This window comes from Liolophura sinensis, chromosome 6 (genome assembly GCF_032854445.1).
Source record: "Liolophura sinensis isolate JHLJ2023 chromosome 6, CUHK_Ljap_v2, whole genome shotgun sequence".
Classification (NCBI taxonomy): Eukaryota; Metazoa; Mollusca; class Polyplacophora; order Chitonida; family Chitonidae; genus Liolophura; species Liolophura sinensis.
The window spans coordinates 66889233-66913275 of record NC_088300.1 but is presented as its reverse complement, the minus strand read 5'-3'; the positions used below and the strand labels follow the sequence as shown (position 1 = coordinate 66913275).

The 24043-nt window shown below is 38.4% G+C and overlaps 2 protein-coding genes across 2 annotated transcripts; one reads left to right on the top strand and one right to left on the bottom strand.

Annotated features, from left to right (window-relative positions):
- On the top strand, positions 1 to 10769 carry LOC135466715 (adenylyltransferase and sulfurtransferase MOCS3-like). Its single transcript, XM_064744365.1, has 12 exons — positions 1 to 109; positions 786 to 933; positions 1439 to 1531; positions 2242 to 2362; positions 3087 to 3161; positions 4603 to 4720; positions 5200 to 5308; positions 6159 to 6221; positions 7140 to 7303; positions 7746 to 7793; positions 8283 to 8382; positions 9149 to 10769. The coding sequence occupies exons 1-12, from the start codon at positions 20 to 22 to the stop codon at positions 9406 to 9408; spliced, it is 1389 nt and encodes a 462-aa protein (XP_064600435.1). The 5' UTR covers positions 1 to 19; the 3' UTR covers positions 9409 to 10769.
- LOC135466716 (ribosome biogenesis protein NOP53-like) lies at positions 10744 to 24043 on the bottom strand. The gene is made up of 14 exons (XM_064744366.1): positions 23869 to 24043; positions 21661 to 21722; positions 20891 to 20975; positions 19325 to 19488; positions 18882 to 18961; positions 18432 to 18527; positions 17096 to 17206; positions 16264 to 16431; positions 15233 to 15288; positions 14869 to 14988; positions 13815 to 13881; positions 13075 to 13151; positions 11961 to 12017; positions 10744 to 10857 (listed from the first exon to the last, which is right to left on the bottom strand). Exons 1-14 carry the CDS (start codon positions 23997 to 23999, stop codon positions 10851 to 10853), a joined length of 1281 nt encoding a protein of 426 aa, XP_064600436.1. The 5' UTR covers positions 24000 to 24043; the 3' UTR covers positions 10744 to 10850.

Below are 24043 nucleotides of genomic sequence, written 5' to 3'. Positions count from 1 at the left end.
CAACAAACTGTTCGACAGGATGGCAGAAAAAGATGAACTGCATCGACTTAGAACCCAGTTGGAAGAAAAAGACAAGGAAATTGCATTTCTGAGGCAAAAAATAAACAGAGTGAGACTTAACTTCAAAATGTCGTTTGTCAGTTGTATGCTCCTGCCCTTTTAATTGTGCGAAATGCCAAACTAGTTTCGTCACGTTCAACCTTTGAATTATGATTTCTCTTGTAACAGATTTGTACAGTCGTAAAGAATCAGATGTTGTCGCGTAGTAGATTAATGTAAATCCATTGAAGAAAACGAAAAAAAAAAGAAAGAAATTTTTTTCACAGTGAACATATGAGAAACCAATCAAAGACAAACACACGCACTACCTTATAGTTTACAACTCTCAACGAAAGCTTCTCTGCGTCACTGACGGCATGATTGACGGGGAAGATCGTGGTGTGATGGATGTCTTTTGATCACATAAAGGGAGGGAAATTATATGTAAACTTGGGCAGGTGTAAAGTTAGATACCTGTATGTTTAATGACCACATCCAGCTCATGCTTCGATCCTCTACTGCCGTACTTTGGAAGGTCTGTCAGCAGCCTGCCTGGTTTACTCCCACCATAATGCTGGCTGCTGTATAAGTGAAATATTCTTGAGTACGGCGTGAAATAAATAAATAAATAAATAAATAAATATAATGATCCGAGTATCAACTCATTATGCTTTGTGGTTATTAATTAGGATTGAATACAGTGTTGGTACCTATATGTATATGTGCTACATTTCTTTTCCTTCCAGGAAGCAATACCTCCGATCATTTCCTCTCTTGAAGATCATTCTGATATTGTTGAAAATAGACAAAGTTCAAACACAGGCTGTCAGCTGGACAATGAGAGCATCCTGCGATACAGTAGACAGCTCATTCTCCCTGAAATAGGAGTTAAAGGTGGAAAGCCAGTCTGGCAACGATAAATATGTTTAACACTATAAGGGGAAAGTTAGAATTGGGTGCTTTATCTATTCCTGTTGTGCTTATCATTGTGTCCATCATAATAAGTTGACAGCACCTGATTCTTTACTGTAGCCAGAATTTATATACTGTGTTGACCATGCAGTACCAAAATCTTTTTGGCTATATTATTCATAACCTGAACTAAGTTTATGTGAAACAGTATAATCGGATCTGATCTGAACTATAAGATAATTAATGCTAAACTAAGAAAGATAAATATTTCTGCTGGTCAGTTACTGTAACCTTCATTTCATGATGTGGATGAGCACTATGTCTATGTGATATGTATTTAAAATACATTCATACATGTACTTGGTGTTTTACACTGAACAGTACCTTGTTGAACAGTAAGGACATCAGAAAATATCTGTACCAGTATGCTTCAGACGTGAAGACCATATGAGGCACATAATTATTGTAATACCTGTTTGTTCACCAGGTCAGCTTCTGTTGGAGCAAAGCTCAGTGTTAGTGGTTGGAGCTGGAGGACTTGGCTGTCCTGTGGCTGTGTATTTGGCAGCAGCTGGAGTAGGTCTGTATTTACGTTTGTATTTGGTCTGTACAGATCACATGGCAATAGCAAATTGCTGGATGTCTCAAGAGATTTAGAAAACATGCAATGCCTTCCAAATGAACAATAGTGTTTAAAATGGACATGTATAGTTGATTAGAGATGTAAGGTCTACAGCCCTCAAGTCTCTTAGTTTAATCCAGCTATTGCAGGTTTGGCTGCAGCTTTATGTCAGGAGATTTCCACCTGATTTCCTGTGAGCTTCATCTGACTTCCTTTGTGCTCTACCTGGTTTCCTGTGAGCTCCACCTGATTTCCTTTGAGCCCCATCTGATTTCCATTGAGATCCACACGACTTTCTGTGAGCTCCACCTAGTTTCTTTCACTTATAAAATTGACCACTGTCAACTTAGTGCAAATTTGAAATAGTGGTGACATCCCCTGTGTAGGATTTTGTGTCAACCTGCACCAAGGATCTTAGTTAAGTAAATGGCACATAGTAAAATATATGACAAAATATATGATAAAAGGTGGATATCAGAAACTTGACCATCTGTCCCACCTACCAACCTACAGAACGACATTTAAAAAGCTGCTGAGCAGCAGCTAGAAACTTAAGTACTGTGACTAATGCTAATCAAGTAAATAATAATAAATAAAAAATTATAAAATCGTTTGATTTCAGATTATTAATTAGGTTGTATTAGTAAGTTGTGTTTTGTATCATTCAGGCAGGCTAGGCTTGGTGGATTATGATGAAGTAGAACTGAGTAACCTTCACCGTCAGATACTGCACACAGAACCCAGGGTGGGTGTCTCCAAATCTGCCTCAGCCAGCTTTGCATGTCAACAGTAAGTTCACAGGGATTTCTCCGGGAAAACAGAGCCGGTCATGGCAAAGAGGATATTAAGATGCTTGCCTTTAGATCGCTACAATGCCAGCTTTGTACAAAGAATTTGTGGATTTATTTGCTATCACTGTTCATGGGACCTTGGTGACAATAAACACAATTTTGATGGAGCAGTTTCCACAGTCTAAAGCTCATTGAAAACCATTTGTTTTCTATCAGTATGGTGTTTATACATATCTGTATATGGAAAAGTCTGTCAGATAATATGCCACTCTGCTTTTTTCCCAGAACTCCCATAAGAGAACAATTATTGAATATGGTGACTGTGTTAAAACAACCAAATAAATATATCAGTTCTTTACCAGAAGTTGCAAGGACATTATTTGTCAGGCCATGGAGCATAAGGAAATTGACTTTTAAACTCTTTCTAGTGTTGTTTCTTTTATTGCGTATTTTAACTGTAACTTTGGTTCACATCAGTGAGTATCAAATTTTGATCACACCCCTATTTGTGACTGAAAAACTGCAAGTTAAAGGATGTTTGTCTCCATCATCTTCAGTTATAATTATAGCTTTGTGAGTGTGCAGTGTTCAAGATGTCAGACTATCTGACTGGGTTTGCCTTTTCATCTGTCAAAGTCAAGAAAAATAATTTGTTTTCCTGTTGCTGATATGTGAAGTTGGTCTTCTAGAAAATATTCTGTGTTTGATAATTCTATTTTCAGATTAAATTCCAGAGTAAAATGTATCCCATATCATCTTCAACTCGACAGTTCCAATGCTTTGCAAATTATTCAGCAGTATCCTTTTTCTAATTGTTGGTAAATTTGTGTAGTGACATTCACAGCGAATGTGTTGTTTCTCATTTTTTTCCACACATTTTTGTGCTCCATTAATTTATAGCTGTCAGCCATTGTGCACTATAGTCTTTCAAGGATATATGGAAAGGAACTATAAAATAAAGATTATGTTTCTATGCCAAGTGAAGAAAATTATGCCCTGGAATTTTAGTTTAAAAAAATTTCATTTTGGGGGTATTTTTATACCTGAAAATATGAAATAAAATGTAGTGAAAACACGTGCAGGGATTCTTATATTGGTGAAACACAGCAGCCACTAAGTGACAGTGTTAAACAACACCAAAAACCGGCATCTAGTGGCTATGAGTCTGCTGTGTTCCAACATATATGTAATTCAGGTCACGGTTTTAATGGGGACAGCATAAATACTTTATCCAAAGAGACCCATTGGTTTGAGAGATGGGTTAAGGAAGCCATTTTCGTAAAGGTTAAAAATCACACTCTCAAATGCAATGGAGGACTCGGATTTAACTTATCACACACCTGGGACACAATGTTGAAAAAATGTTAATTAGCTTGTGCAAATGTATCTCAACATGGTAAAATTTGTTCACTCATGTAAAACTGTAGTATATTCAAGTTCGGTCACTATATACCAGCTCCTGCTGCCTTATTGTTTTAAATTGGATAGACCCATTGTATACTTCAACCATGAACGTGAACTGTGTTCACCATGAAACTTGTACATATTAGTTTGTTCGCTTTGTTTTTGTATTTAACTTCAATATAAATAGGAATTCTTTTTGTTTAACACCTTACTCTGTTACTCTGATAGAATGTCTCCACAGCATCAGTAAATAAGTCCAGTAGAACAGTTGTATAGGGTTATCTTTTATATTTTTATACCTGTTAATTACCCCTCTAAATTTTGCATATTTTTTGTCAACGGTCAGATTTTTTTAGAAATTACTCCATCGTTGATCTTGCTTGGAACTCAGTAAACGCCACCGAAGTGAGCCTGGTGAATTGTGTTGCTACAGTGTGGGCAAGGTGACATGTACAGAGATACTGCATGGCTTCTTTATCGCTCCTCCGTGCCCCTGCACCCGCCCCATTTGGTCTGTTCCCCACATCCCGGCCCCCATTCTGCTAGACCCATTCGGTCTGACCCCCAACAGAGCTCTTTTTAAACAGGGATCATTGTTGATGTCACCGCTGCAAGCTACGTAATTTCTGGACTGACCGCTGGGAACTGTACTTTGAAGCCATCTTTAACCCCCAAAGTGCAAGTTGAAAAATTTGTTTGTACTGTTATATGTTATTACACATGATAATCTGCACGTTTAAAGATAAAACCATAACATTTTATGTATCCTTTAACACTCTACTGTATATGTGATTTATTTTGACATGTTAAAAATGTGACCTTGACCGCAGATAGATACAATATCATCGTTGATGCTACAGACAATGTGGCCACACGCTATTTACTGAATGATGCTTGTGTGTTGTCACGGAAGCCGCTGGTGTCTGGAAGTGCGTTAAGATTTGAAGGACAGGTATAAACAAATATCTTGAGTTGTCTTTGCCGAGAAAAATAATTGTACAAAACTAGACCTTTAATGAACATGTAGTTTGTTGGGAAAAGTTGAACATGTAGTATTGAATTGGATTAGGCTTAAGCTGTTAACACTGCTTCCTTATTGGATTTGTCCATTATGATTTCTAGTCCTAAAAGTAAATCAGTAAGATTTAATAATAAGTGGTTTGTTACAAAAAAAATAAGTGTTAGGTGCCTTGTTCTGTACCCTCTGAAAGGCAGATATAATGGGATATTTGTTTGCAAGCAATGGCCACTCAGGTCCAAGCTGGATTGATGATTCAGGTCCAAGCTGCATTGACCATATTTCTCAATGTAATACATGAGTGTTAGGAACAAGTTACTTTTGTTCGAAAAGGATCACCATTGAAATTCCTTAAGAGGAGATTTCTGACTGTGATTGCTGTTATAATTTTGTGACATTCTTTGTACCCTCAGCTGACAGTTTACAATCATGATGGTGGTCCATGTTACAGATGTCTGTACCCATCCCCTCCTCCCCCAGAGACTGTCACTAACTGTTCGGATGGGGGCGTGCTTGGGGTAGGTAGGTAATTTCATATTCTATGAAGTATTAGGGTGTCAGCTTCAAATATTAAAAATATGTTCATTGTACTGTAGTTCACTTCAAATACAAAGATCATTCTACCTTCTACTGTGACTCTTTTTGTGGTACACGCTTGACAGTTCATATAATATACATGTTACACTTTCTTTAATTGGAAAACAATGATTTTGCAACTTTTCCAGATAATTGGGAAAAATTTTTTTCTCTTGATTGGAAGAAAGTTTTTTCTAGTCGATTGGGAAAGCCTCTTCCAGTTGATTGTAGAAAATCTTCTTAGTTGAATGACTTCCTGCGTAGCATCTAAAGAGTTGTTTCATTTTACAGACATTTTATTTATTTATTTATTTGATTGGTGTTTTACGCGTTACAAGAATATTTCACTTATATGGTGGCATCCAGCATTATGGTGGGTGAAAACCGGGCAAAGCCTGTGGGAAACCGACGACCATTCACAGGATGCTTGCAGACATATGGCAGCGTATGGCTGGAGAAGAACCCAGCATGAGCTGGACTTGAACTCTCAGCGACCACATTGGTGAGACGCTCCTGGATCATTGCGCTGCACTAGCCTTCTAACCACCTCGGTTACGTAGGCTCCTTAAAGACATTCTAAACCCAAAGAATAATCATGTTGAAACATGACATATATTAACCCTGTAATATAATGCTTCTGAAATAGTCTGCTCCAACTATGGAAAACTTGCAAAACTCATTCCCACCTTTAGCTAAGCTATCCAAACTATGTGCTATTTTGTTCTCCTGTAGTATGTCAGACAATGTGTTTACTGTGATATGGATTTCTTTGGGTCGAACTCTTTGTTGTTTTCAGTTCCAGGTATCATAGGCTGTCTACAGGCCCTGGAGGTTATCAAGATTGTCACACAGATTGGATGTATCCATTTGAAATCCTCTGATAGTATCTGACATGTACTCCACCTGGTGAATTTGTATTAAGAATAAGAATATATATGCTAGGATTTCTGATCATAATATACATGTACCTCTCCAGGAGCGCCTCACTTGTGTGGCTGCTGTGAGTTCAAGTCCAGCTCATGCTGGCTTCCTCTCTGGCCCTGTGAGGGAAGCTCTGTCAGCAACCTGTGTATAGTCATGGGTTTGTCCTGAACTCTGCTCGGTTTCCTTCCACCATATATGACCACCAACAGTATAAGTGAAATAGTCTTGAACACGACATAAAACGCCAATCAAATAAATAAATGAATAAGCATAATCTATGCATGCCAAATATAAATACATGCATGTTTACCTAGCCATTAAACTTGGAACTATGCCTAAGTCCATGTAAGTTCTTATGAGTCTCAAAGATTTGCATGAATTGTTCAAAAAATTTGCTGACTTGTTTGTAACTTCTAAGGGTTACCATGTATTAGAGACTGTACTGGAGATTTTTGCAAAAAAATCCATATCAAATTTTCTATATTTACCAAGAATAGCTCAGATTATTGCCCTTCAGGAAATATTGTGCTAAAATGATTCTAAAGTTTAAAGAAAGTTAGAATGTGACCCACTTTATAAATCTGAGGAACTTTTCAAAAAAGGTAATTTTGGGGGTTATTCTAAAATAACAGCAAAAATTCAGTTGGGTTTGTGATGATTTTTTTTTTTGTTTTGTTTTTTTCGTCAAATACATCTGGTATACCCACTTTTACATAACAATTAATTCCCCGAAACCTGGATGTGTCGTATGACTTAGGAATCATGTGCCTTACAAAAATATTCACATCAATCAGAAAGCAAACAGTCAGCAGCACTGAACCAACGAGTGAGTCAACCTTAACCTTTGATTAAGCATCTTACACCCAGAAGCTGCTACTGTTTGATGGGTTGGATGGGGCCTTCAGACAGATCAGACTCCGTGGCCGACAGAAGAGCTGTGTGGTGTGTGGGGATTCTCCGTCTATTACACGGCTCATTGATTATGTACAGTTTTGCGGGGCTGGAGCCAATGATAAGGTGAGAGTCATGATCTGACTCTGGTTTTCTCCACTCATAAACTTGACTGCTGGTGTATATTAAAGTGAAAAGCTGTTGAGTACTGATACAGTGTGAGCCAACAATAAAAAAAAAATAATATATAACCCAGCAGAACTGGAAGTGTAAAGTTAAGTTTGACTTTGACAAAAAATAATGAGTTAAGCTCAACTACAGAGCATTTTCTGTTAATTACTGTGGTGGTCAAGAAACTCTTTGAGGGCAGATTGGTGTAAATTTAAGTTCTGATATATTATATTGCCAAGTCACTGTCGGTTACTGAATATTTTTCTCTATATCACAAGTGGTGTAGTTGAGCTGATCAAATTATGGAAGTGAAATATTCAAATTAAAACGTCTATGGCCTACCGTCAGTTTACATGTCTGCAAGAGTTTCTTCTTTACACATTTTTGTGTCAAACAGGAACAACCTAGAAATGTGCTGAAGGCAGAGGACAGGATTTCAGTCAAGGTAATACATGGATACCTACCTGTTTGTCGCAGATAATAGTCATGTTCATGAAAATAATTGAGTCATCATAAATGAATGTTAACTGATAGTTACATACACATATTGTGAGGAATTCCGTATATGACAGCATCTGTAATGAGGATCCAGATTCACAAGTCTCCAGGAGAATTTCTGTAAAACTGACTGTAATGGTTCATATGCAAGGTTATTGTATTGAAGCAGCTCTGCAAAAGGTATATTTGAATTTCTGACCTAGTTTAATTAATTAGATGAGGAATTTTGACCACAAAATTTTAAATAATAATCACCCCTCTTCTGTGATTACATTAGGGTTACGTTAAAGAAAAATTCGTTGAGTACAAAGCTTGCAAACAAAATTAAGACATTAACCAGCAATTGTCAAGTTTTCAGCAGTATTTTTGTGTAATACTGTCATGGTTATATTCCCTTGAGTTGTCTCCCCTTTTGTTGTTTGTCGCTCCGTCTCAGGAGTACAGTCAGATGTTGGAGGAGTGCATACCTCATGTATTAGTGGATGTCCGGCAACCAGTCGAGCTTGACATCTGTAAACTTCCCCAACCAGCTATAAGTATCCTTACCCAGTGTTTGTCATTTAACAAGGTAGAATCCAGAATCACCATTTGCTGCATATTTGTATCACTGTATGGTGAAGGCTGTTGGCAAATGGTGTAAGTACTAAAGTTTCAACTTTAAACTCTTTTATCACTGAAGGTGAAAAAAAGTCATACTATACCATGTAACCTGCCAGAAATATTAGGCAACTATTTTTGTATTTTATACTAAACATGGGCATCTGAAAGAAGTTTCACAAAAAGTAATTTAGAGTATACTTATGATGGAGAAAATTGAGGAGCGGAGCGTTTGTGAAGTGAAGGAAAGGAGCGTCATTTGTGTATCCAGAGCATAGTGAGACAGGTGATTTTGGTAAAATTTTTGTCACATGATACAAGAGGACTGTTTTTACCTTGGGCAGGAAAAGAGTTTGAACTGGAAACTCCACTATTGTGAGACACTTGAGCTGCCAGGGTTAAGGACACAGAATTTAGTGGATTTCCCAGCTCTTGTGGAGCCTTCCTGACTTCTCAGAAGTACATTCTACCAAAACAACTTTATTGTCTTTCACCAATGTGGTATGGATATGCTGTCAAAAATCAACGAATCTTGTACAACACTGATAATTGAATATGTCTTAGTTTCTGTTTTATATTTGTATGTGGAGTTCCATCTTTCCTACCTTTCAAGGACTGAAGAATTTTATGTCTGCTTCTTGGAGACAAAGGATTATGAAATACTAGTAGACTGGTTATGGTTCAACTTTCCTTAGCATTTCCTAGATATACCCATAGATAAGCTTCAAAACTCCACCCAGGTTCCAGAACCAGTGATGTCACTGCGGAGTAAGTCACAAATATTCCAACAACAGCACGGCTCTCCCATGCCGGTTGTCATGGTGTGTCGTCATGGCAACGACTCACAGCTGGCAGTTCACAGCTTACGACGTCACCTTCAGGACTGCCCAGTCACCATCAAGGACATTCAGGGCGGTTTGAATGCCTGGGCCCACCAGATAGACCCTGAGTTTCCAGTGTACTAGCTGTGATAAATTCAGGAGTGATATGTTTGTGAAAAATAAGACACTATTGGCAGAGTATATGGTGAAGGGAAATACCAGAAATACTTTCAGCAAGATGTTGCACAGTGAATAAAAGGGCGCAACTCCCATTAAAGCACAGGTCAATCCCAGCCTTTGCCTTGGTGACAGTAAGAGATTTTATTTTCATTGAAGACCTTCTGTCTTCCACCAATATAATGTGGGAAGGTTTGTCAGTGAATGGTTGGTGGTTTACTGCAGGTGTTCTGCTTTCCTGCGCAGACAAGTGAAGAAATCTTGAGCATGGCATTATGCTTAAATCAGTCACATACTGTTCCACTGGGAGATGAAACACAACCCACAAGTCCTTTGTTGAGTTACCTTTTCACAAAAAGCATCATGATTTTGATATGGAAAGTTCTCTGCCCTGCTTCGTTCAGTTGAAATAAGTTTTCGAGTCTCAGATAAACACATGAAGCAATTTTTATTTGTTTGAACATGATGCAAGCAATGAATCAGATGTCATTTGTCTGAATATAATGCAAGCAATGAATCAGATGTGGATGCATTCGGCCATGTAATAATAAATGTGATACTGCTGTGTTTATAAATGTCATTTCCATTTGGGAAAAAAATTGCAGATTTTTATTTGTACATGTATATATGTAATAGATACAGCATTTAGCTGTGGCTTCACGGAACTTGACATTTTAATCTAAGCAGTAGAAATATCGTTGTTTCTAACTGGGATGTAGCTTACTGTGAAAACTACTATGAAGACTACTGTAATTCTTCAACCATTTTGCATATTCTGAAGGCATTATTCGGTGTAGACTGATAAAATTGTACTTTTTGTTAAGCCTTGAAAGTGGCCAACCCTACCAATGTAGTTTTGTCTGCAAAATCAAATTAAAAACGTGCATAAATATCACTGAAAGTTGTTCTTCCGATGCGAAAAGGTAAAATAATTAGTATTTTACGGTAGATCAAATGATTTTCATGCCACTGACTGGCCCTATGGTTCCACTAGTTGTGCAGCAGGTTTGCCAGGTACTTGATGAAATAATATGGCCTTCTCCATCCACAAAAATGGGACACTCAACAAATAAGTTCGCTCCCCACTTTTGAAACAGAACATTTCTTCATTTTATGAACAAATTACCTCCTTTTGCCTGGATATTGCGTTTGTAATGTCCTGCCATGTTTTCCTCCATCAGTAAAATCCTGTAGTTTGTATTTCTGAAAATGTACAATCTCCGAGATGTTTTCACACGTATGACAGTTGTACAAATATTTTATAAGTTTAAGAACCTACAAGAAATAATGACTAATACAAAATATTTTTTGCATGGTATTTTAATAAATGAATATTTTACGATGGAGAAAATGCAAGACTTGTATTTGAATGCATATTACGTCTTCTGATTCAATCTTCTCCATGGTTGTTATATCCTGTAAGAAAGGAAAATAAGAGTATTTTAAGTCAGCTGACACAAATTGCTGTTTGAATGATTCTTGAAATCATACAGTTGGTCCAAAAATGAAAACATGGGACAGTTTTGAGCTTTGAAAGTTTTCAAAATTTAGTGTGGTATCTTTAAGCAGCAAAGTCTTACTGAGGAAACCTATTATCCAGCGAGGATCGACCTGCTTAATGTAGCTTTGAGGTGTACTGAATCAGAAACATTAAACCAACGATACAGAAGTACCATATTACCTGACCAATGATAAAATCAATTCCAATCCAGCTCTCTCCCTAATGCACACTCATGTTTGTGCGCTTGGGGCTTTTTTTCAGACTTAACACTTTTACGTCATACGACCATGAGGAATCATTAAGTGCTGGTGCATATACTGTGTCACCTTGTGGCAGGGCGAGTCCATACTGCCGCCGCCACCACTGAAGTATCATGCCAAAGACACCAGACACGATACCTCATCCAGTCATATTATACTGACACCCGGCCAACCAGTCCTGTTTCCTTGCTCTAACCTCTAAGTGCTGAGGGCCAAGCAAGGCAGCAACAAGTACCATTTTTTAAGTCTTTGGTCTGACCATTTGATCCACTTGGCCACCAAAGCAAGAACACCTGGCCAATGCCACTCCCTGACCAATTAGATTGACAAAATGACTCCACATGTTGTACCCAGGTAAACCTGTCCAGAAGTTATGTAATAGTGTATAACCAGACAAGCTACCAAACCAAAAAAACATGACTCGTGCTCAGATCAAATTCAAAGATATGATTTGTATTTATGTCAAGACTTCACCCAGTTCACAACTGTGGCTGAGGTGGCTAACGTGCCAGCGCAGCGTAATGATCCAGGAGCCTCTCACCAATACAGTCGTTGTGAATTTAAGTTCATCTCATGCTAGCTTCCTCCCCAGCCGTTCGTGAGAACATCTGCCAGCAACCTGCAGATGGTCATGGGCTTCCCTCAGACTCTGCTCGGTTTCCATCTTAATGCTGGCTTCTTGAGTACAGCATAAAACACAAACAAATACATCAGTCCACAATTCTGTTACGGCGTTTAAGTTGGAAGATTATACTTACGTCACTGCTTTATGACCCTTTTTCTCAAATTTCTTCGGTTTGTATTTCCTTACAAGTCTGAAAATAAAACAACATTTCAATAATATTTTAGAATGGTAAAAGCTCAACTGTATTCTTCTTTCATTTTAGTACAACATGTTGTAAAAGTTGCTTTTATTGAAAACATACATTACCAATTTCACAAGCCAATAATGTTTCATTTTTACAGTAAGTCTGTTCTGTGATTCAAAGACTTAATTCTAAAAAAAAAATTTTTTAAATTTTAATTTTTGAATACTCAACAGCAAAATGCACATGCATCTGTCTGACCGTGCTTGCACGTTTCCTCAGGTCAAACAGCAAACATCTGAACATTATGTTGTAAAGATATTACCGATGCGCTGAGGATAAAGTCACATGACACATGACAAAGATTTCATGTCTCTGTTGACTTATTACATCACCACTGCATCAGCGCTAGAATCTCTGCCATACCCAAATTCCGAACAACAATAAAAGTTGCTCAAACCACATGCTTCACAGAATACACCACTGATAACTTATTGTAACTAGTGTGCAGTCACCCTGAAAATAATTCAGATTGCCATAACAGCCGAGACAAAGGAAGTATGGAAGTATGTAGAAACCAAAGATATGTGATGTCATCACCGCCTAATTTATATTTGCATTACGCAAGTTTAGGAATACTCAATACTGCACCTGGCAAGTGTAAAGTTGATCAGATGAACAATTTTGGAAAAAATTTATTTTATTTATTTATTGATTTACTTGATTGGTGTTTTACGCCATACTCAAGAATATTTCACATATACGACGGCTGCCAGCATTATGGTGGGAGGAAACCGGGCAGAGCCCGGGGGAAAACCACGACCATCCCCAGGTTGCTAGAAGACCTTCCCACTTACGGCCGGAGAGGAAGCCAGCATGAGCTGGACTTGAATTCACAGCGACCGCATTGGTGAGAGACTCCTGGGTCATTACGCTGTGCTAGCGCGCTAACCAACTGAGCCATGGAGGCCCTGTTTGGAGAAAATGGCAAGACTGATAAACAAGTTTCCTTCCTTCACAGTTAATAATACTTGGCCATTTACACAGGATTACAGGTGATGCTTACTTAGCCCGTTTTCTTGTTTCGATCACATTTCTTCTCTGTAATGCCTTAAATCTGTCCTCTAGTAGATGACCTTCAGGCTGTTGGAGAGGAAAATGTTTTAAAGGATTAGTGTCCAGATTTAACTCCTGGCCCTAATTATAAAAATTGTAACCTGTTTAAACAGTACATTGCTGGGTGGGCTTCTAAGAAATGTAATAATGCCTTCAAAGCCACCAAAACAATCGATCTACTGCCCCAGTCGATCCCCAGCTGGCCGCCTGGAACGGTTCAGCGGGTGACGTCATAGATGGCCTACCCAAGCCTGCCTGCCCTGTATAACCTGGGAATTCGTATCAAAATGACATCATATTAGAGGGTTCAAAATCCTTCTGTCTTGTGCTGTAAATCCACGCCTTCCCGAAGGCCAAATCGTCTTAAAAGTTGAAATTCCTTGCCATATCAGAGACAACAGTCACTCATCTGATTGGTGTTTTACACCATAATTGAGAACATTTCACTCATGTGTCAAGCATAATGGTGGAGGAAAGGTAGCTTGCAGACCTTCCCATGTTGAGGAATACAGCCACCAATCATTTAATACGGACACCGACATAACCATGTGATAACTTCCCATATGATATTATATGAATACAGTGTATTCACAGATCATATTAACTTTGAAGTTATTTTAAAACTTCAAAGTTAAGTTAGCAGCAAAGTTTGTGAATAAGTGTATACAGTAAGAAATAAATCCTGTTTACCTTTAACTCTCTCAGTGAACCTGTCAATTCATCACTCAGCTTTAACTCGATCTCTGGCTCCTCAAATCTAACATGGTTAAGTGAAACATCAGCATTGCTGTACATAGAACTCATTTGTCAATCACATGTAGTTTGAAAACTTTGCTTAGCATTTCATTCTTAACATTACATTATTTGCATTTAAAGGTACTTTAAGCTATTTTTAAGTCGGAGAAAAAAAATCAAAAAAAAAAAAAAAACACTGTAATTCTGAAGGCATTATTCTGTGTAGGCTGATAAAATTTGCTTCTTGTGAAGCCCTGAAATTGGCAAATCCACGCTTTTGTCTCCAAAATCAAATTTAAAATGTGCATAAATTGCACAGACAGCCATTCTTTTATATGCAAAAACGTTGACGCATTAGGATAGGTGCCAAAACCTTTTTATGTGTTATGCCCCGCACTCCAGCCTTCTATTTTGCAGTTATGAGAAATATCAAGAAAGACTCCCTCACAGAAGGAAGCTAGCATGAACCGGACTTGAACTCACACAGGCAGCATGTCAAGTTTATGGTTGGAGAGGAAACCAATGTAAGCCCCAGGGCCTGGTTGTCAAAACTGGTTAGACATAAGACCAAACTTAACTTTAAGCCATATCTTAAGTTTTGCACTTAGCCTCAAAACATTGAGCAACATTATATTAAATATGAACTAAAACTGCTGCTGTTATACTTTGAAGAATAGCAGAGGGTGCTCATTTTCCCTAAAATTTTAAATATAAAACGTGACTTAATACCAGTATTAGCTCCTTCACTTTCGACAACTGGGCCTCGACCTTTAGAGGATATCTGATAAACCAACCCACTTAAACGTCATAGCCAAGCCACCAATAGCTAGGTCCGTGTCTGCATCAGGGAGCCAATCAACTGGCAAGAATAATGTTGTAATATCTGACCAGTTAAGGCCTAATATTTGTCCATGGAGAAATTGCCATCATCTCATATTTCTATCCACAGTGTATCAATTATCTGCCCAAAAATATGTCATTCTTTTTCATGAGCAATTTAAAAGGATACTTGAATTTGCCCAATCTTTTTGGCTTGTCCTTGTACAATGTCCTCAGCTGTGTCTTCCTGTTCTGCCGTTGTTCCAATTTGTATTCCCGAGCTTTGATTTCTGTCTTGATGGATTTGAGCCTGAAAGAATAAGTTATTTTAAACAACAAAAGCATTTTGACTTTGCTGAAACATAACTGAGAAATATTAATACAAAAAATATGGCTGTTCTATAGCATGCAAGAAACATGAAGGAAATAATTTCACAACCACATGATCACTGGACCTGCAATAATTCATAACAAAAAAATGTAAAAAAAAAAAAAAAAAAAAAAAAAAAATGATTTTTGAAGGATTACAAAGATGGACAATAACTAGAAACTACCTCAATAATTCTTGTTTCCTTTGTTTTTCTGTTTTCGCTTGCTGAAGAGCTTTTTCCTGCAAAGAAAAGAAGAGTAAAGCAGACCGTTTCTGAGGAACATCAAGCCATGACAGCTTTAGTAAGGCAGCACAGGCTGAAATGAATGCAACTTAGACTTCAACAGGGATCAATAGATGAGCACCAAAATGACTTGAAATAATTTGCTAAGAAACTCTTGCATTCAGCTAAATAACAGTTGTGAGATAATATGAACGTAAAAGTCAACATGACGTTGTATGTATACAAGGATTTATTTATGTGATTGGTGTTTTATGCCGTACTCAAGAATACAACGGCAGCAAGCATTATGGTGGTAGGAAACTGTACACTTAAGCACTGCCCCCTGCCAGCACAGACCTGCCCATGGGTGATTGTGAAGGGATTTAGCTTTCTTCAAAGATTTAGTAAATCCACAATCTGTGTGTGGTATTTAACACACACTGATTTATTTATTTATCTGCTTGTTGTTTTACGTCATACCCCAGAATAATTCACTTATACGATGACAGCCAGCATTATGGTGGAAAGAAACAGAGTAGATCCCGGGGAAAACTCACAACAATCCCCAGGTCACTGACAGGCCTTCCCATGTACAGATGGATAGGAAGCCAGCATGACCTGTACTTGAACTAAGAGAGACAGCATTCGTGAGAGGTTCCTGGGTCATCGCTGGCACGCTAACCACCTCGGCCAATGAGGCCCTTCTAACACACTGAAGTCTTAACACCAAAAACACTAATAGAAATGGATGATGAAACTCCCCGAGTTCTTTTCTTTGGTAAATTCAGACCAAAGATCTCAAATAGGGTTCTTTCCTTTAAAAGTCAAAGACTTTCAATAGCATTATTTCCATTAATCGTTCAAAATTTTCATATGGGCTTTTTTCCTTTCTGAGTGAAAGATAGGTCTATAAATTGAACTCCTAGCCAATAATGGCTAAGTGGAAAAAAAAAAAGGTTGGTATTCTACATATAATCCTCTGTGCTCCATACCTGGGCCTTCCTCTCTTTCTCTATTCTCCGCTGACGTCTTGTTTTCTTGCCCTCTCTGCGAACAGCAGGATTGACAGACAGACGATCATTATCATCTGACGAGCCCTCGTCTTCATGTGCCACATCCCCGTCGAAAAGGCCAGCCGACATCTCAGACAGCCACGTCTCCTGTATAAGAAATATCACTCAGTCACTTCAACTGAACATTTTATTTAAAACTCTTGATGCAAAAATATTTGTTATTTTTTTTGGTGTATTATTCTCTTAACTGATGAGTGTTTTATGCCTGTGTCAAGAATATTTCAATAATAATCCACAGTTGACAGATTTATAGATGGAGGAAAAACAACAATTTCCTTTCTTTAAATAAAATTTTGTTTTAGAAGAAAATTTTTTTCAAAATGCCCATATGATCAAAGACAAAAGCACCACCGCAAACAACAACAAGGACACAGTCCACTCATACTGCTGATGACCCCTCACATCAAGTAGAGGGAGTAAGGGGGCAGATTCTTATCCATGACTTCAGTAGTCAAGGGCTTGTTATCTTGTTGTATTTAAGTCAAAAGCTTAAATAAAATGTTCAGTTGTTTCATGCCGCACTCAGAATATTTTCACAGTGGCAACTGCACTGGTGTTTTTCCAGCATATTCTAACCATCTAAACAGAGCTCACCACAAAGAACAAAATGTGTTATCCAGCTTTGTATGTCACCATACCACAGCACTGTGTAAATTCATTTGATCACAACTGAGAATACTAGATATTTACAATTATTAACACACTGATTTCTAAGGTTGCAGACTTCCCCAGTTACAGTGTACTCACTCACCTCAGTTGGAGCTTCCTCTTTGGACGGGAATTTAGCATCCAGGGACTTCTCTAATTTCTTTTCCTTCTTTTCTTTCAATTTTTCAATTTCTACAGCTTTCATGAGCAGATCCTGGAAACATGAAACAAAAAAATGTTTATACAACATATTTGTTACTCTGTTTGCTTCATTCGAACATGATGCAGATTTGGACATCTTTTCACAAAAATCACTCTTTATTCCTGTCAACATTTCTGAAATGTGTCCAAAATATTGATTCAAAGAAATAATCCCATGAAATTATATGTGATTTTCTGTTTTGTAGGTTTCATAAATTACTCTGCTTTGGCCACATTAACTTTTGTGGATTGGTTTACAAATACATCGAAATGTTTGTATATTTTTATTTTCATTGCCTTTTAATTTTCATTCTCAAGAATATTTAATTTACCTCTACGATGGTCAGGTTAATGACTGAAGGAAAATGGACTTGGATGTTTATTTATCTGATTGGTGGTTTATTTATTTATTTATTTATTTCATTGGTGTTATATGCACTACTCAGGAATATTTGACTTATACATCTGTGGCCAGAATTATCATGGGAGAAAAACTGGGCACAGCCCGGGGAAACCCGTAACCATCTGCAGGCTGCCGGAGGACTTTCCCACATATGGCCGGAGAGGAAGCCAGCATGAGCTAGGCAGGAAACTCACAGCGACTGCATTGGTCAGAGGCTCCTGTGCCATGCTGGCATGATAACCCTTCAGTCACAGAGACCCTCCGACTGCTGTTTTAACTTCAGAATTTTTCACTTTATATATGGAGGAAAGTGGAATGCTGGGAGTAAATCACCGACCTCTGCTAGAGATAAACTTCCTGACTCGAAGCTGCAGTCGTACTAGCAAGAGATACTCAGTGGCAGTGAGCCAGTACCAATACAGGTGTTTCAAGACTGAACTCTTTCATCGCTAAAGGTAAGAAAGGTCATACTGTATCATGTGACCTGTCAAAACTATTGCGGGATCACATATACTATAGGTTAGGCGCCTGATAAAAGTTTCACAAAAGTTATTCACGAGGGAGATATTCAAGAGAACAGATAAACGAGGGAGAAAATTGAGGAAGTGAACATTGGTGAACTTGAATAGTTTCTAAAGGAAAGAGCTGTCATTTGTGGAACATGGCGAGAAAATGATCGGTAAATTAATGTCAACAAAGTTTGCCTAACATTTTTCACAAGTCACATGATACAGGGCGGGAAGATTGTTTTTACCCTCAATGACAAAAGAGTCTGGACACGAAATTCCCCTATTAATAATCTAAAGTAGCAAGGCCCTTGAAAGTGTATAGTTACCTGGTGATCATCAAAGGCTGGGTTATAGGACGCCCCTGGATGTGGGACAGACACAGCTGGAAGCCCAGATGTCTTCTCTCGGTAATGGCTGGGAGGCTAGAAATAGTCAGCATACAGATATATTTATTTATATGATTGGTGTTTAGGACCGTACTCCAAGACAACCAAACACAAAACAATAAGACACCCGTAAATACAACAAATAGCTGATGTACAAAGAGTGTGTACTGAATCTGGAAGGTGAAACTCAAACGATGCCACTATCTTTGAACCATGACTGTCATTTTTTGGGGGGGTAGGGGGGGGGGGGGGGTCTTTTCTCAATGTTTCATAACTGTACTCACACATCACATCATCTCTAACTTGAGCATTGCCAATATGATGAAAAACTGGCCTAAAGTTGCTGTGCGTAAGCAGGACCATCATTGTGACCGCACAAAGTGATCATACCTGAACCCTTCTTTGCTTTGTGTATTCAAGGTAAAAAGTCTCCACTTCTTCACCCTCTGTGTTTTTTGTGTTTTTTTTCCCTGGAAAACACAAAAAAGCAAAAATGTACCTAAGTTGTCACTCTTTCAATGACTCAATTTTTCCACATCATTAATTGTAAAAAAACAAAAACTCTTCTTTAAAACACTGGTTGAGCCACAGCCAATCGGCTCCTTGAATTAAGCTGATACTAGTTTGGCTGCAGCTTTATGACAGGATATTTGTCAAGTACCTCTTAAAGGGTGGTGCTTTCCTCCATCCATATACCTGATCACTGTCAAATACTAGTGTAGGTGAAATATTACAGTGGTACACACCGATCCCAAAAATGAATATACCTGTACGGGTCATTATATGTTTGTTTACGAGGTTAGGAAAGAGAGCTTGAAGAAAACAATACCCACCTGACCACAGATCATATGTAGACTGCGGAAGAGCTTCCGACATTGACTGTTTTATTTTTCTTTGCCTCAAAGCCTTTCTCCTCTGCTCTTCGGCCATAACCTGTTTCTTGGTTTTTCTTTCTCTGATGTTGGTCTTGGATTTTGGTACCCTCCCATTCCGCTTGCTGCAACAAAATAAGATTCTGTTGGGAAACATCTTCAACAAAAGCTCCCTTATTTCATGACCATCTCATTAATACTGTCAAGACCACTGTAAATAAAATCATTTCATTCTTCAATGTCACATCTATTATCTCGTTAATACACACTGTCTCTAATTACTATCACGCATTCATTATCATCATCATCATTTATTATCTTACACTCCCACCATTCTCCTCATCGCTGCCGTATAAGTGAAATATTTCTGATTACTGTGTAAAACACCAATCAAATAAATAAATAAATATTATCTTATAAATGTATCAGTCCCACTTGTAATGTACTACTTTACCTACTTACCTAGCTCATTATTTATTTATTTATTTGATTGGTGTTTTACGCCGCACTCATCAAGAATATTTCACTTATTCGACAGCGGCCAGCATTATGGTGGGTGGAAACTGGATCAGAGATTAAAACAATGGGGGATGGATTATCACTATGTGAGAAGATTACTTTCGCACCTGCGGTGATCAGTACTCAAACAGGTGTCACTTCTTTTCGAATCATTGATAAGCACTTTTAAATACCCAGCAAAGTGACCTATCACCCTTTGAGCAGTTCAACATAACACATATGAATTCACCATTACCTGTGCCTGTCACTCATTCTTTATCAAGCAACATGGTAAATTTTGCATCTGTAGGAAGTCAGAAACCACAAACATTGCCAAACGGCCAGTGTGTTGTTGTACACACTTCACAGTTTGTTACAAGCTCACTCATTGAACCACAGGAGAGACACAACCAATGGGATAGCGTGTATCAGAGTGACATTCATTAGAAGCCAGCACATGCTGGTATCTACTTTTCTTTCACTTTATGGGCATAGCAAAGATTGATCAAACTAAAGACAAATAAACTCCCACTTTGTTTTATACCCACCAAGCCTTAGCACCAGAGTGTACATATTTAAACCATAATTTCCCATCCATGCTGTTAAAAAATTTAGCTGGTCCATCAGGCTTTCTTAGTGCAATTCCCGTCATCCTGGCAAAGATTTCACTTCATTATTACTATTACTTGTAGCATATGATTCAATATTCGATATCTTTTTCGTTGGAATTATTTTTCATGGTAAATTATTGACCACGAAAATTAAGTACTTCGCAGAATGGCCTGAGCCGGTATTTCCACTGTAGTCACAAGTAATTTTAATAGCTTAAGATCACTTCACCGTGAGGAGCTAGTTTACACAGTCACTAGGGACTAAGCTGAAATAACATGGTTAACAAGTTGAATGCACTACCAGTCACTAATGCCAAATCAACAAAACAAACAGGTTATGCCAGTGCTATTCATCAGTGTTAATTAAGTGATTACCACAACAACAAAAATTCCCAATGAAGAAAGATAACTAACTCACATAAATGCTGGGACAGTATTAAGATCTGGTTCTAAATTGGCATAACATCTTAATGGTCTTAAACGTCGTCTGCCAACAACTTCTTCTGTAATAGAAAGCGATATCACATTAACTTGTTTATTTACCATCTTATTATTGTTCTATACCTTAAGTAAGGACAATTCACTTTCATGATCGCAGTCAGGTTTAGAGGTGGTGGACACCAGACTGAGCCTGAAGAGAACCAGAAAAGGTCTGGAGAAAACCATGCAGAGCTTGAGGAAAGCAGTCTGGAGGAAACTAGTCAAGAGTCCGAAGGAAACATAGACAGTCCGAAGAAAACCACACAGAAACTAATGAACCTGTCAATCCAACAGATACATGTATAAAGCCTTAGACAATGAAAGTGGGAACTGGATTCTAAAGTATGAATGTCTGCACTGGTTAAAGGCCAGTCATCTCTCCGCTATAGGACTCCCCCAATCTACATTTAGATAAGGGATATAAACAATAATACACTGTCAGGAACTAACTTATAGTTCATTTATTTTGGTTAATTGGTGTTCACTGCTGTACTCAAGAATCCTTTATGGATGCTTGAGGTTTAAAATCGTACTTTACAATTTTCAGTCATATGACGACGAAGAATCACCAGTTCATGCAATAACAGTCAGGTTTATTTGAATGGTGGAAACCAGACTGTCTGAATGAAAGTAGTTACTGAATCAGTGAGATTTTCTGCTTAATACAACCAATCTTTCTTGTCAGAAATTAAGTGTGAATGTCCTTACCGTTGTCTGTGGCTTTATCCACAAAAAACAAGGTTTCATCTGGTTTTTCAGCAGCAAGACCACTACAAACAAAACGTCAGAAATCTTTTTAAATCCTTTAAGTGGAATGACATACTAGTAATTCAGTTTATCTTGCACACCACCCCAAACAAAATGTTGCCTTAAGGATCTGGAAAAACAGTGATATCATTTGGAATAATGCTCATATTACCTATCATTCCATCATTACAAAACTACACATGGCAATGGGAAGGAAAGATGTTGTCTATTCACCGACATTTCTGTGAATGACCAGATGATGGGCAGCCATGATTATGATGTATCCAAATATTTCTTAGCCGACTAGTGAGTGTGTATTGAGACTTCCTCAGGATGTGCAACCAGCTATTATCATGCTAGCTGATTTACATGCTTTGTTTATCACTTTATTTGGGGCCTCCATGGCTCAGTTGGTTAGCACGCAAGTGCATCATAATGATCCAGGAGCTCTCACCAATGCGGTCGCTGTGAGTTCAAGTCCAGCTCATGCTGGCTTCCTCTCCGGCCGTATGTGAGAAGGTCTGCCGGCAACCTACGGATGTTCATGAGTTTCCCCCGGGCCCTGCCCGGTTTCCACCCACCATAATGCTGGCCGCCGCCGTACAAGTGAAATATTCTTGAGTAATGCGTAAAACACCAATGAAATAAATAAATAAATATCACTTTATTTTATATTCATTATGGTAGCAATTGTTATTTGAGTTGGTCTATGGTAGTTAGAGTGACAGGTAGGTGTTGTGCATCTGTAACAAATGCTTACTCATGATAAATTCAACACATAGGCATTCCTCAACACACCTGCTCAAACCAACCCAAACTAACTGAGCAGTTTGGTAATCCAAAAGTCTGTCCATGACACTTAATTGGTCTTCATTCTTAAATTGACATTTTAACATGTTTGCTGCTCTACGCGACTATATCATGCATGATATAGGTTTCCTAAATGCTGTCAATATCCACTTCAAGAATGGAGGCCAAATAAGCAACTTGGCTGGACTTTTGGAATAGTCTGATGGCAAGTTATGGCCTGTACTTCTAGCTCTCCAAGCAGTTATGTTCAGTAAAATCTCCACATCAGATTTATCATGAGTAAGCGTTTGTTGAGGAAACTGATGGACTTGGCCATGGGATTCAGTCATTCTCGGGAAGAGAGAGAGATTGAGTGAGTGCTTAGGGTTTAACGTCGTACTTAACAATTTTTCAGTCATGTGACGAAGGAGTCCTTAGAGTGCATGCAACATGTCTCCTTGTGGCAGGACGATGAACAGCAGTCTCATCTTCATCCCACAGCCAATGTTACAAAGACCTACTCAGTACTGTATCTGAATTCGATGATTAAACCTTAAATATCAGAAACTGTTGAAAATAGACCTTAAGGTTTATTTAATTAAAGTAACAACAGGCACAGAAATGGACAGGGATTACGAGGACCAAATAGTGCAGGGTAAGTAATGTGTCTGTCTGAAATCATAGTCTTAGCTATCGATTCCTGCTAGGTGTCCCCATGTTTCATTACTCGTAAATCTTCAAAAGCATGAAACTGGTGAAAGCTGGATAAATTCAAACTCCATCCGTCATGTTTCAATGCATAATCCTCACGGTCCATACAAGGGAGCGATGACTGTGAGTACACACAGACACAGTATTTGGCTAGCGGCGGTGGTGCATTGAAGCCAGCAAGGAAAGTACAGAGGTTTTCAAGGTGAACTTATGGATCAAGACAGGGCTGTGATAGTATATGTTATCACAGTCCTACACAGCTAGGTAGCTTTATGGCTTGACAAATTATGACTTTTCCAACCAGAATCCCGCGTCACATGACAGCGAGTATTGCAGCCAAAAATGACGACCAACCCATTAAAGTGGAAGCAACTTGTGCCCCGAAATCGTTTGATTTTTTCGGACATATTGGAATAGGGAGACCGTAGATGTTTGTTTTGAAGCATCCCTCTACCCAATGTTCTGCTGCCCATGCTCACAAATCTATACCAGGAGTCAGTGTGGCTCAGTCTGCTCGGCACGTCAATGCATCGTTAGATCAGTTGAGACACATTCGTGCGGCTATGATCATTTATTCGTTTTAGAATACCGGTAATGATAATGATAGATATGGACGTGTAAGGCTAGCTTAAAATCAGGACTGACCAACTATAACCTCGTCTGTCTTACCCAGTTCTTTGTTGCATCCTCTCGTCGTCTAATGCCTCTTCCACATCTGTGATGTCGGTGTGTTTTCGCCATGATTTCTTCTTGTTTTTACTGACACGTTTTCTCTTCACCCTCGTGGGTTCCTCCATCATCGCTGTCTTCCTTCGGTAACGCAGATAATTTTACCTCATCGACA

Coding starts and splice junctions, on each gene's coding strand:
- LOC135466715 (XM_064744365.1), top strand. CDS start 20: ATGGCAGAAAAAGATGAACTGCATCGACTTAGAACCCAGTTGGAAGAA. Junction 110..785: donor TGAGGCAAAAAATAAACAGA/GTGAGACTTAAC, acceptor TTTTCCTTCCAG/GAAGCAATACCTCCGATCAT. Junction 3,162..4,602: donor GCTTTGCAAATTATTCAGCA/GTATCCTTTTTC, acceptor GACCGCAGATAG/ATACAATATCATCGTTGATG.
- LOC135466716 (XM_064744366.1), bottom strand. CDS start 23,999: ATGATGGAGGAACCCACGAGGGTGAAGAGAAAACGTGTCAGTAAAAAC. Junction 15,289..16,263: donor AGAAAGAGAGGAAGGCCCAG/GTATGGAGCACA, acceptor TTTTCTTTGCAG/GAAAAAGCTCTTCAGCAAGC. Junction 13,152..13,814: donor GTTCACTGAGAGAGTTAAAG/GTAAACAGGATT, acceptor CCTCTCCAACAG/CCTGAAGGTCATCTACTAGA.